Source organism: Corapipo altera, unplaced genomic scaffold (genome assembly GCF_003945725.1).
Source record: "Corapipo altera isolate COAL_440 unplaced genomic scaffold, ASM394572v1 1b, whole genome shotgun sequence".
NCBI lineage: Eukaryota > Metazoa > Chordata > Aves > Passeriformes > Pipridae > Corapipo > Corapipo altera.
The window spans coordinates 8,116,842-8,130,688 of record NW_020884881.1 but is presented as its reverse complement, the minus strand read 5'-3'; the positions used below and the strand labels follow the sequence as shown (position 1 = coordinate 8,130,688).

At 39.8% G+C, this 13,847-nt stretch overlaps 1 protein-coding gene across 1 annotated transcript in view; it reads left to right on the top strand.

Annotated features, from left to right (window-relative positions):
• Positions 1-13,847, top strand: part of LOC113945616 (sucrase-isomaltase, intestinal-like) — a 57,905-nt gene that overhangs the window by 32,683 nt on the left and 11,375 nt on the right. The window contains exons 13-17 of the mRNA XM_027640010.1: positions 1,548-1,665; positions 4,873-5,041; positions 5,577-5,693; positions 8,283-8,431; positions 12,416-12,500. Of these exons, the coding sequence (XP_027495811.1) occupies positions 1,548-1,665; positions 4,873-5,041; positions 5,577-5,693; positions 8,283-8,431; positions 12,416-12,500 (638 nt within the window). The remainder of the gene's footprint in view (positions 1-1,547; positions 1,666-4,872; positions 5,042-5,576; positions 5,694-8,282; positions 8,432-12,415; positions 12,501-13,847) is intronic.

The window sequence follows — 13,847 nt, the reverse complement described above, 5'->3', positions numbered from 1 at the left end:
GAATGAAGAACGAAACTATGATCCATGTGGCAGCATTTTCTTTTCTATCCCACCTTAATTTTATGGGGCTAATAATCAAGTGCCACTGGGACATTGTGTGACTTTCCTCAGAACCTTAGTGTCCTCTTCAAATACATATCAGTCAAAGTTACTTGAAAATTGCCTATAAATTAAGTTATGTCTGATGTAGATCAGCCACACTGGAGTCTTTTGTCTAAAGATCCAAACACAAGGATTCTAGCTGTGGTGGCACAGCAGAGCAGAGAGGCTAAGGTGGTTTCATGTACAGAGAAATGCACAGTAGTAATGAACTGCAAACATACAGGAAGTGCAATTAAGCAGGGAAATTGCTTGTTCATGGAGCAATATTTACAATAGTGCATGCACCTAATTAAGCATGCAAAAGAAGAATATTTTAGAATCTACCTTTTTTTTTTTTTGAGAGAGAGAATTTTATAACAGTTTCAACTCCATCTTTGAAAATAAATACATTGTATAAACCAAACACCTGACCTGGCCGATTCCTGCTGAGCTTCATGTGGCATTTTCATGGCAGTTACCTGCGGAGGATAAAAAATTTTTTGCACCAAATGGGCTTTGCCACCATCTCCTTAATATGGGATCAAAGACCAGGCAGCATCTGTGCAGCCAATTTATGCCTCATTTTGCTTACCTTTGAGTCAACTGCAGCTGTGCCAGTGACATCAGGCCTACCCCTGACTATTACTGAAGGCAAAAAGTTTCTGCAGCCTCTGTCTCCTGCTGATAGACAGAGTTACTGGATAGTCCATCCACATGTGAATATACCTGCTATAATGAGAACCTGTCCTGGTTCTCTTCTGTGCAGCCTATCGGGCCATAGCCACCAACAGCCTGCAGACTGCTGCACCTCGTGCTTTTTCCTCCTCTGCCCACCTCTGACCCTCCCTGCTCTTGGGACAGTGCCACTAGTCCTGCTGCCTTCCAGTCTTAAGTGCCTCAGGGCAAGGGAGGGGACAGAGCTGAGTTTAGGTGTGAACTTTGCTGCAATGGGGCAGAACTGTGCTGCTTACCTGCATCTGCAGCTGAGTGATACAGACACTGAGGTTTTAGGATCTCACACAACCATACAGGTTCCCTGGACATCTGAATTTCTGTTTGGTTTTCAGTGATTTTATTTTTTTTCCCTAGCAACGTTTTTGCTATTAAGTAAAATTTCTCACTGTGTAAAATAATATGTAGGTGTATACTTAATTAGGCAATGCAAAATTTTTCTTTCTGACTATTGCTTAGTAAACATGATACCTGTACAGATGTTTTGAATTATTTGAATTATTTAACATAGAACTTGAAAGGAATTATCAGTCCTCTCCTCCCCTCTGAGGACACATGTGTCTCTCTGCATCAGGTATTCATGGCTACATGCTAACCTCATGCCAGTGCAGGTCAAGCAATTGAGCTTTTCCTCTTCTCAAATCCTTTCATGTTTTCACCTCTAAATGTGTAGAAATGTGAAGAGATTTGAATTATGATGTATGTGATTTTACAGTGGTTTGTATCATTCTCAGGCATTTCGGATCGTTCGCTGGCGCAGAAGACATTGTGTCCTGACTCCAAGACTTACCTCGGAGAGCATTATAACACACACTCTCTCTTTGGCTGGTCACAGACAGAACCAACTTTCAAGTGAGTTTTCTAAGTATTTCTAGTCAGATTCACGTGATTGAAACACATTTTAAAAACTGCTGATGTTACCTGGGAAAACTGTAATAGTATCTAATAAGCAACATTGTTTCGTTTTACTGTTCATCATTTTGTAAGACGTTTCAAGAAAAGAGAATCTTGGAAGAAGGAACAGAATATATTCCAATTTTACTTTTCTTAGTTAAATCAGGATATATGTGTAGGGCCTAACTTTTCAGCTGCTGCTTTAGTGTATCTACAGCAAGATGTTCTTATCCTCTGTTAGAGCGTCTCATGAGCAGCTGCAGAGGCAGCCTTGTGTGATCCCAGGGGAATTTTTCTGTCCCTTCGTTGTTGTGGCAGAGGAGTTTCTATCAGTGTCAGTGAAGAATCTGAACTGTTCAGCTCTCCCAGCTGCTTCTGGGGCTGCCTCTGGTTCCTGGCAGGCAGTGTTTTGCAGTTTGGCTTGGGGCTCAGTTCAGGAGGGCAGAACTGCATTGCAGCACAGTTGCTGTTAGCTACTGTAAAACTCATTTTGCAGCTGGGAAGCACTCAAAACCAGCTTACACAGGCAGACTGTTGCTGTGAAGCTGGAATGACAGTGGAAAGCTACTTGTTGGATTAAATCAAATGGGCAAATCATGCCTTTTCCAGCAGGCATTGAGCTAAAACACGGAGAAACTTAATACCACAATGGAAGTGCAAAGCAGGGGTCCACATGCTGGCCAGTTTCAGCATTTAGCACTCATTTTCAGCAGTTGGATTGTGATAGCATCCAGAGGACATGGCTAAGTGAGCCTAATTACGGTGTTGATGCATTTGTATTTTATATGCCAAGCCCAGGGGAAAGGAAGCAGCGGGTAAAAGCCAGAAGTGGTTTGCCAGCTCCTATGGGCTTGGCTGAAGCACAGTCCAACTTTTGAGAGAAGGAGCAGAAAGCCCTCAAACCCTGGACCTCTTAGCATCATTTTTGGCCTCCTATGCCCTAGAGTCAGAAGAGGTCCTCCCAGCACTGGTCTCTCCACCAGGATTTGCTCCCTGCACGCTGGAGTTCACATAACCATACACTGTCTCGGTAGTACTGTGAATAGGGCTTTCAGATTTCCTATCTTCTTGAGCTGTTTTTTAGCTTTATTCAGTCTCTGTGCCAGCAAAGGCAATTGTCTGAGACAAACCCTGTGAATTCAGCATCTCCATGTGCAACACACTTGCCCCAGCCCCTTCAGTGCACACACTGTCCCAGCTGCGCTATTCCAGGCTAATGCCATTGGGACAGTTACTGCTACACAGCTCCTCACAGCCTCCCCTGTGGCTGTGAACCTTCCCCTTTCCTGCAGCACTTGCTTCCAGGGCTCCTGACAAAAGAAACATATTTTGCTCAAATGTAGAGAGTCCTTCAAGGCTGGAGAATACCGCCAAAAGCATATGCAGAGGTTGGATTTGCTGCAAAGCTGGGAAACTTTGGTGAAGTATTTTTCATACATATTCTTTTGGTTTTCTCAAACACATTTCTTTTCAGGGCTGGTTTTGTACTCTTTCTGCATTTCCTCTTCACAAATAATATACTAAATTAAATTACTGACAGGAATATTTAGCAACCAGCATCAATTGCAGGATATTCTCTGAAAATGAATGACAACTTCATAATCGTATAAAAACCCAATTCTAAGAATTATTCTAAGGCAGACAGAGAATAGGAAATGTGTCATCTGACCCATGTCAAATGATTTGAATTTGAATACATAAACTAGCAGCAATCAGTTTGTGCATAGCTTAATGCCAAGAGTTATTTGCACATGATTTTCTGTAAATAATTTAAATCAACAAATACATTTGACAACATTAGGACATGTTCAGCAATGGTTTGCGAAAGACTGAAATTATTCAATAAATTACTTGTTGCAAATTGTTTATGGAGCTCTGAATCATAGTTGAGTTGATCTAGTATTGTCCTCATTAGCACCTGTATTTGCAAATGGAACTAAAAACAGCCAGAGGAAGAGCACTCTTACTCAAGACATCCATGAAACAGCTCTAAAATACCATTTGTACAAAGCACGTGGAGTCTTGTGCAGTTGTTGGGCCCAGCAGTGCACCTGCAAACCAGAACCAGCAGGTCCAGTGAGGTTCAAGAATTGTACCTCTTGCTGCATGTGGCCCCTAAGGTTAATATGTTTAGTCTTCCATGAGAGCTGTTTGGTTTTTTGCTTCAGAAACAAGTGCTGAAGCACTTTGAAGTGCTCCCTGCCATTACAGACCCGATAGCAAATACTGGGCCATTACAATTACGGATGAAAGAGCTCTTGAACAAATCTCATTAAGAAAAGGGAGAGGGAAGTGGATGGTGAACAACATGATTAATATTTCATGCTAGGATTTCCCAGGGAATCTAAATTTTGTTGTCCAAATTGTATTAATGCAGAGTTGAATTTGAGTTCCTGCAATATATAATATTGCAATATGTAATTACATACAGATGTGACCCTATGTTGAGGAATTTTTTAATAGATCTGTTAATAAGACTTGTTGCTCTTCATTGATTTTCTGGTGATGCAGTAAAATTATTTTCAAAAAGCAAGGAAAAATTCATTGTACCACTAATTCTGTAATGAAACCTCATATATCAAACCACGACAGGAAAGCAGAGGATGGGGGTGACATTTTGAATGATTACATGTTTGTTTTCTAAATTGATTACTTCTTTTTTATAAAATGTTTGGATATAATTTTGATATTTTTTGTGCTTTTTTTTTGCTTTTAATTCCAGAACCTTAAAACTTTATTTGCCTATAAAAATCTCTAAATAAATCCTACATTGAGAAAAATACATATTGTACTGTTTTTTAGGAACCCACAGGACACTAAATTAAATGTACTAATACAGAAAGGAAATTATGTTTCAATTTTTCAGTTTGAGACACTGCTGAGAATAAATTAAACACACATTATTATTTAGGAAGACTAAAAATACCTGAGACAAATTGTTTTGTGAATCAGATAGGCAATAGTTTTTTTACTTTGACCACTGAGGAAAACTTTCTTTTATTTGCAGTTTTGCAGCCACATTTTCATGTGACTTGGGATCACAATAATAATTGTTTCTTGAATAACATCCCTTGGGATAAAATTGTGCCTGAATGCTCGGGTTGATCCTATGATTTTTTTGGTTGCCAGTCTTATTTTTAATGACCTTGTTGCATTTCTTTGCAGTGCTGTCCAGCAGGCAACTGGAAAGCGACCATTTGTCTTGAGTCGGTCTACATTTGTTGGCAGTGGGAAGCATGGGGCTCACTGGTTGGGTGACAACTTCTCTCAGTGGAAGGACCTGCGCCGGTCAATCATTGGAATCCTGGAATTCAACCTCTTTGGCATTCCCTATGTAAGTCTGGCGTCCTTCAGGCAGTTGCTGGCTCATACACGATATCACTTCAAATTAACTCAAATGTTTTCTGAAATAAGCTGCTTGAGGTGGCCAGCGGTAACGGCCTCCACTGCGTCAGGAGCTGCAGATTAGAAAAGGCCAAATGTCATCAGTCTTGGCTGCTGAAGGGAAACAGAAATAGCTCTGCAAGATTCAGACTGAGTCACTACATGCCATCCAAAAGCGATCCCTTTGTATTATGTTGTTATCATATTCTGTGTTTGAGATCCCTTCATACATTTCTGGTTTTGCAAGCTGGGATGGAGAATCTGTAGAGTTATTGAAATATGGTCAGATCTTCCACAGTGATCTTAGTGCTCTAGGAGCGACTACAATCTCAGTCACAGAAATATTGTTATCGTTATGAAGCACTTTTATCAAGTACTTAGAAATAGGTTTTACTTTCCATAAATTATCTTTTTCAGCAAATTTCTGTAGTTCCGCATTTTTGGGCCTCAGTCACAATAATAAACACGATTTTATTTTTCTTTAGATTGGTGCTGATATCTGTGGGTTTAACTATAACACTACCTATGAACTCTGCCTGCGCTGGATGCAGCTTGGCTCTTTCTACCCATTTTCCAGAAATCACAATGCAGAGGGAAACAGTGTAAGTAAGTGAAGTTACATAAAGCTGTAGTCTTATGATTACAGTTATGTCGGCAGTGATTTGTGTTACTTTCTCAGAAATTAACCTGCCATTCTTGGGTAAACTGGAGCAGTGGGTGAAAAGGAGTGCTGCACTGAGAGGGGGAATTACACAGGGAAGTGTAAATTTTTCCCATTCATAATGTAAAGATAATGTAGAAATGCTGCTCTTCTCATGCTGTTGGTTCTCATCTGCTCTATTTTCTACCTACTGAAGCCCAAGTTTTATTTAAAAGCCAGTGAGAGCCAGCATATCTTCCTACTCCCTCAATTGCTTCAATTTTTGTTTCTGTACTTCTGTAATTATAACAAGTATTGCAGAAAGGGGAGAGAGATCATTATACAGTATCCTTGCTGTTTAAAAGCAGGTTACAAACATGTGAGAACTCCAAGGAGAGGCACCAGTAGTGACAGCATTATCAGCCAAGAGGCAACCAAGACCAAAAAGGCCAAAGAGCCTATGAGGTGGATGAAAAAGTGCAGTCTCAATCCAGACCCATGCCCTGGTTTCAACATCATAAAGTCCTTTAAAGACTTGTTGCAGACAGAAAGAAGTATCAGGTTGTTTCTAGCTATGAACTTTGAAGGTCTTGCAGCCTTTGTAGATATACTGTGTTTATCTGCAACCGTGATGAAATACTTCTGCTGGTTCAATAAATGTTTGGGGCTTTTTTCCTTCTGTAAACTGATCTGTGCAATGCTGGAACTCAGTTTATTTGCTAACCTTCAGTTTCTTTGAAGTTGCATCATCAAAATTTTGCAACATTTACAACCCCAGACAGACTTTTGTCTCTGCATGAAAGTATGATGGATACTCAGCAACTGGGCAAATGCAGGAATAATAAGCTATAGTACTATCAGTAAGAGAGTCAGGAATTAGCCTGTAGATCCCTGATATATGCTGAGGTATTTCTTTGTAGAAGAACAAATGTCTGGGGGGTGTTAGCTGTTGATAAATATTTTCTATTTACCTCTTCACTAAAGTTAGAGGTACCTATATATTATTTATATGGTTGCTTGGCTCCTTGAGCGTCCAAAGGGGGTCTGACCTGGGTGAGTGGGTATTAATCACATATGTACAATTTAATAAACAGTAAGAGAGCAATGGGTCTATATGACGGGAGCTGCAATTCAGAGATACATTTGGTTTTATTGGATTACTTAAATCCTTTTAAAGCATTGTGTTCACTGAAAGACATAAACAAGTATTTTGGTTCACTGAGCATCACCTAGGAAGTCCAGCTGTTTTTTGTGAAATTAGGCAATATTCATACAGCGTCAGAACACTGGTAAAAATATAGTGCAATTTTTGAAATAACAGATAGATACTCTGGAGCTCAGAGCCAGCAGGGCTCTGAGTGACTAATTCTGATGCAAACATAATAATGGTGAAATTTTACTTAAATATTGAGTTTAATTAACATAAAATTATTGTTAAAATAAAATCTTAAATATCCCCTTTACCTAATTCACTGGGGATTTCAAACAGTTTAATTAATACTTTTCTTGTCTGAAAAGCACTAGATAATATAAAAAGCTTTGGTACTTCTGTTCCTTTTATGTTTCATTATCCTTGGAATTCGTCATATAGTCTTCAATTTTAATGAGAAAACTGAGTACTATGGGAAAAATTTTGTGAAGGAGGAAGGTAGCTGTGTGACTCATTAGCTGGCTGTTTAGCACTGGAGAATGTTGGACAGGGGGAGTTAAAGGAGATGTAACTACTTCCTGTATCAGCACTGCCCTGGGCTGCACACTCTGCATCCCATTCCGGGGGGAGAGTCAAGGTTGCCTTGGAGTAAGATCAAAACCAGCCAATGAATACAGACAGAATGTTTAAACCTGCCCTCTTGGTGGTGGGACCCAGTGCATGCCCTTTCTCATAGGAGTGCATTGCTGGCAGGGAGGAGGTGAGGGCCACTGCTGATGTGTCCTGTCATCCTAAAATGGTGGGCACAGGAGGAGAAATCAAGTTTCTTTGAATGGGTGAAATGTTTTCCCCACTGCACACAGTGTGATCACTTGCTGTCTTCAGCAGGGCCATGAGTTTACTTTTTTAAATAGATTTGCCTTTATGTATCTGGCCAACATAATTAGGCTTTTGACTTTGATTTGCAGATTATCAGTCTTCCCTTTTTCCTGTGCTTCACCTTCATTGTCCCAGAGGGCTTGCATCTTCAGGATAAACTAATTTCTAGAGACAGGGTGTCTGTTCCCGAGCACAGACATGAAACCCCAGCTCCCCTCCCCACCACAAGGTTCAGTGTGGTTGCAGAGGGCTCACATACACTGTGGTGGGGCCTGATCTCTTTGAACTCACTGGAGTTTTTCAAGTTGAAAATTTTATACAAGCATAATGGATATATGGTAATAATGGATGTTGTCCTTAATACATCTTCCAGTTTGCAAATCAGTGCTTTTTCTTATTTAAACACTCACTTTCATAGCATCATGTCAGCCACAGCTCTCCTCATGTTGCACACAAGTTCTCTTTTGAATTTGCAGACCATACTTTCAATACTCAGTACCAATCAAAGCTTGTACTTAACAGGAACAAGACCCAGCTGTGTTCGGAGACGAGTTTGCCAGGATATCTCGTGCTACCCTTCGGATCAGATACTCACTGCTGCCATACTTGTACACATTGTTCTACGAGTCTCACGTGCACGGAAACACAGTGGTGCGGTCACTGATGCACGAGTGAGTTTGGAGTCTCTCTTTTTTATCATAATTTTTTCACAAAATTAGTTGAGCTTTTACATATATGTATGTATAAAATAGTTGACATCTGTACGAGAATCATCACATTATTGTTATTGCATGCTCTCTCTTAAAAGAGCAGTTGAGCAATTAATCAAATTATATGCACAAAGGTAACTCTTAATATATGCAATGAATTTCCATTAAAACATAACCTATATTTGTTTCCAGTGGGGGGAAAAAAGAAAGTCTAAGAAAGAAGAATTCTGAAAATTTCTAGTCTTAGGCAAATATGTAGTTCTTTTTTATTTCAAAAATAGGAATCACATACCTGTATTTTCTGTGTTTGAATGAAATAGATGAAATCTGTATTCTCATCCAGAATGCCAAAAGGCCTCATACAGAGAGCCAATCATCCACAGCATTTGTTTTTTTCTAATTTAGCACTTGCATCTGCAAGCTATCTATGAAACCCACATCTGTGTCCACAAATTGCACAGAGAAAACAGAGATGTTTGAGTGTAGAAGCAGGTGCAAAACTGAGATTAATAAATACAGACTGAAAACTCTCTCAGAAAATTAGACACAGATTTTTGGAACAACTCATTTTTTCTATTTGGAAGACGCAGGAATCCAGCTGAGGTTTAGTTTCCCTTTCCTCATCTTTTAATTAGTTTTTTACCTGCTTTTGGTAAATTTTCTACTTCAGAATGCTTTATGCAAAGACTTGAGCAAAAGGAGTGCAAGTAATACATATGAAAGGCTACTGCCCAAAGCTCTGCATCATTTAGTTTCATTGGTGTAGGCTACGCTGTGGACTGTTTAATGTTCTTTTTCCCTTTAGGTTAAAAACATTCTGGTTAAAGGGTAAGGCATTTTTTGCAAATCAAACTGAGATTACAGTAAAGTGCAGACCATTCAACCATGGAAAGGATATGCTTACTCAGCATACTGGTTAAATGATAAATTTTGAAAGCAGTATCCTTTCCCTTTCTACTCTGCAGTGTTATTTTACTCGGTAATGTTAAAGAGAATTTTATAGGTACTCATATCTTACAAGGGGCTATATGTTATTTATTTTAGCTCTATTTTTTGCTTAATGAGATTTGTGTTAATATTGGAAATGCCCAAGTTAATTTTGGCATTAATACTAGATAATATCTGCTAATTATTTTGGTGTTATTAAAGCTGCCTATCTAACCATTACCAGCATACCTATACTCTATTTGGGCCACATCTACATTAGCAAATTTCCAAATTTGCTTTGATTTGAACTGTAGAGCAGTCTCAGATGCCCTAGTAGAGGCTTATGTTGAATGAAACTGAGCCAAGGGGTGCACTCCAGCCACTGATGGTAGTTTAGTCAGCGGGACCAGAATGGGATTACTAGGAAATAAAACCTCTAAAATGCATGTAAGTGTAGGCATCAGGAGACCAACACAAACTGTTTCACTCCCCAGGTCCCATCCCAGTGACATTTTAGTAGCCCCATCACTTGCTAATGTTGCCATAGCTAGATCCCAAAATGGCTTAAAAGTGTTTCTTACTATTATTAAAGTCTAGTTACTATTATTACTTAATGAGTATTTCTTATTATTTCTAATTAATATTAATTCTTTTAGTAGTGGGTCTACTCAAGTAGAGAAAGTGACCCAGATGCTAACAGGAGGAGAAATGTGGTGTATTGAGAAAGAGAGAGCTGAAATAGAATTTTCAGTGTATGGAAGATGGAAGTTTACAACAAACCTTTCTCTTACTTGTAAAAAATACAAAGGAGAGCTAAAAAACCTCCTGTTTTTTGGGTGGAGCTCTTATGAGTTCACAACCCTCACCATGAAAACAAATGTGCCTGGGCAGAGAGACTCCAAGCAATAGGTGTTTCATGTGGTCATTTCGGATTTTTCATTCCATTTCAAACATTGAGGGGCTTGTTTCAAATAACAAACAAGAACAACATCCCAGTAGATTCTTACAAGCATATTAGGTGCCTCTGAGGCTTTCAGTCTGTGAAACAGAGGCGTCAGCATCTCAGCTGTCCAAAAAGAACATCAGGTGGTAATCCATTAGTGGAAGGGAAAGTTCTGTTTAATGGCTAAGCAGGGGAAAAATACAACAGGAGAGAGGCCAGCATCTAACCAGAGGAAGCATGTAGAGGGAATTAAGGACCCTTCATAGATCAGAGACATGGTTTAATGGCTTATCTTTTCAAAATAGGAAAGTTCATTTGTTTGTGAATTTCTGCTTGTGGTTGCTATAATTGCAAGAGAAACTAGTTCTGTTAGATGCTGAGACACTTGTTTCCACACACAAATACAATAAACTTCTCTTTTGTCATAATTTCTTGATCAGCTTTTTTTCCTGAAATCTCCCACAACAAAGCATATTGAATTAGTATTACAATTTTATTACAGCGGAATTGAAAATACAGAGAAGCTATTAAGATGACAACAAAAACTAATGTTTTATATTTCAAAATCTTTACAACAAGGTAATTAATCAAAAGCCATAACCTGCTTTAAATATTTACAAAGTATTATGTGAAAATGCAGTAGCGACCAGGATGGAAGTGTCCGAAAAAGCTACTGTTCTGGACAGAAAAAGAACCTCTGAATAAGTTGAGGTTTCTTTCAGACAGAGCCCAAGGCTTGCCTTCAAGAACAACGTTTCCTAAGTTCCACATACTCCCCTAAACTTGAAACATTTTAGAAATCTGAACACTCAGTAGGTGTCTTTTTATTGCCAAGTTATCTTTGCTCGTTTTGGGGAAATTTCTGTAAGTCTGGGCTGGGTGCAGGGTGTGCCTATGCCCTGAGCAGGCAGGGTGTCAGAGCAGGGCACCGCCACTGAGTGACTCTGCTCTGGCCAGCTTACCACAGAAATCTGGCTTTAGACAGGGGCAGCTGCAAAGTCAGTTAAACAGATGCAGTAAATATATTTTTAAACAAAGAATTTATATGTCCTTAGAGAATAATATGTAAATATGCAATAACCAGTGTGAATTTGTCAAAAATGAATGAAAACCAGACCAATTGCCATCTCTGACAAGGCAGCAGGGCTGTTGGATGGGAAAGGGGGCAGAGGAGAGGCAGAAGTCAGGAGGTACAAGGTAACTTGATTTTAGGAGGATTGCAGACACACTTCATGCAATATTCTTATAAGATAAGAATCTTATCTTATAACTAGAATCTATTATTAATTTCCTCAGGGATGGATTTACAAATTATTGAAATCCATTTTAAATTCTCAAGGATTTTATGCCAGATGAGTGGAAGTTCCTGAGATGAGGAAGATCTCTCCTCTTTGCCAGATGCTATTCAATATTTTCATTAGCTGATATATGGTGGAATAGCAATTTCTTCCCAAGAGAAGGCAGATGATGCCAGATGAACAGGACTCTGAGCACTATGGAGGACACGATCAGGATCCAAAACAACCTTAGTGCATTGAATAAAATGGACTGAATTCCATAGGTTTCTAAAACATTCTAGAGAGGCAGCTAAAAAGAACACTATGTATAAATGTTGCTTTGTGTTTGTCTTGAGAAAGATTTCAAATGTAAATCTGCGAAAGGTGTGGGAAGCCAGATCCCAGGATTTTCACAAATGCTTTAGATCATAGAGTGGAGTGTTTCTCATCTGTGTTCCATCTCCTGGTCCTGGCCCCTATCCTGCTCATTGGCTCCTACAATGAAGGCTCAGCTCACTGGACAGAAATTAAGTTAGTTGTTTACTCACTATTGCTGCTCTAAAAAGAAGTCAGCTTCATCATTTTGTGAGAGTTCTGGTCTGCTCTTGGATGATAGGTGCTACTGTAATGTCTGAATCTCTGCCCAGCTTTTGGCGTTCCCTCAATCAGCAAAAATATTTGGCGGTGTTGAAGGATACTTTGAGGAAGCAGAATTCTTGTCACAGTGAGTAATATCAAAATATTCGACAAGTTCTATCAAAATGTGAATTAATATTGTTTATTTCACTTTCAACATAGATTTACCTCTGATCAGCAGACTCATGGAATAGATACTGCCTTCCTTTGGGGACCTGCCTTTATGATTGCTCCTGTTCTTGATGAGGCAAGTACTTTAATTAAAAAATGCCATACTGGAATAAAAGAAATTAACTGCGGTTAGGGCATTGGGTGACATTCAGAGCATGTTTGCTCATATCTATTCCTTTCTTCCCTCCACTGTCAAAGCTTACAGAACACATTTCTCAGCAGCACAGACAGTAAATACAGAGCTTCCCAGTACTTGAAGAGGGAGGATGAAAGTGAGGATGAAAGTTCTGTGCTACTCCAAGCAACGAATGGATATAAAGAGCCTGGATTCTGCTCCTCACATGCTCCTGTTATTGTGCTGGCAGCAGCCTCCAAGGACACACACAGAGCAGTAATTGTTGAGCTAGGAAGAAACACACAGATATTCAAGCAAACCGGTTTCCATATTACTGCTCACCCACAGTGTTTTGGAACTCAAGGGCTGTGGTAGGAGTTTCCCAGCATCACAGGCAAATGCAGTCATTACAGAAATGGTAATGATAATGTTAGCTGCTAACAGGACAGGTTTCAAAAAGCAGCATTTCCCTCTGCTCTGCTGGGCACAGCGCTGCGGTCAAGGCTCACGTTGCTTGGCAAGGGTGGGTTTCTCTCCTTGCCCACTGCTGATTGCTGACAGCACAAGAAAGGTATGCTGAGCACATCTAAGTATTTGCAGGTGATGCATCCTAGCACTGTTAGCAATCAGCGTGCTGCCAGAATATCTGATGTATTTCTAGATGTTGCTGATGATTAAACATATAAACCAGCCACTGTTAGTCACCTTTTTTTAACCAACCCTTTTGCCTCTGTGAGTTTAAATGAAATTCTTATTCCTGCATCTAAAACCATTCTGACTCCACTAAGGCACTTCATTTGTCAGTCTTTCATCTTCAGACTCCCACAGGTTTCTAATAGCTGATGAGTAATGAGATTTCACAGGGTCTCAGACCAGTAAGATGATGAAGACTGTGAGAGAAACCTTCCCATGAAGAGCAAGTGACAAGCCAGGGGAGGCTTCCTGCAAAGAAGTGAATGAAAGGGAAAATTATAAGGACATATAAAATGATAGGGGGCTAGGATGATATCCTAATGTTTTTTGGAGGACTGCAGCACAAAAGGAGGACCAGGTGCCTGTGGCCTGATGAGGGAAGCAGAACTCTGAAGGCAACACATTGCTGGGTCTTGCAGTGTGAGAGGTGGCAGCCAGGGCTGTGCTAGATAGCAGGGTGATATCTAGCTAGATATCTAGCTAGATAGCTAGATACAGTCAGAGGTGAGCTGTAAACCCTTCACTGTGGCATTGCAGGCCAGTAGTGACTGCATCAAACTGCAGCATGGCATTTGCTTGTGTGGAGAAGACGGGTCAGAGACGGTTTGCCCTTTG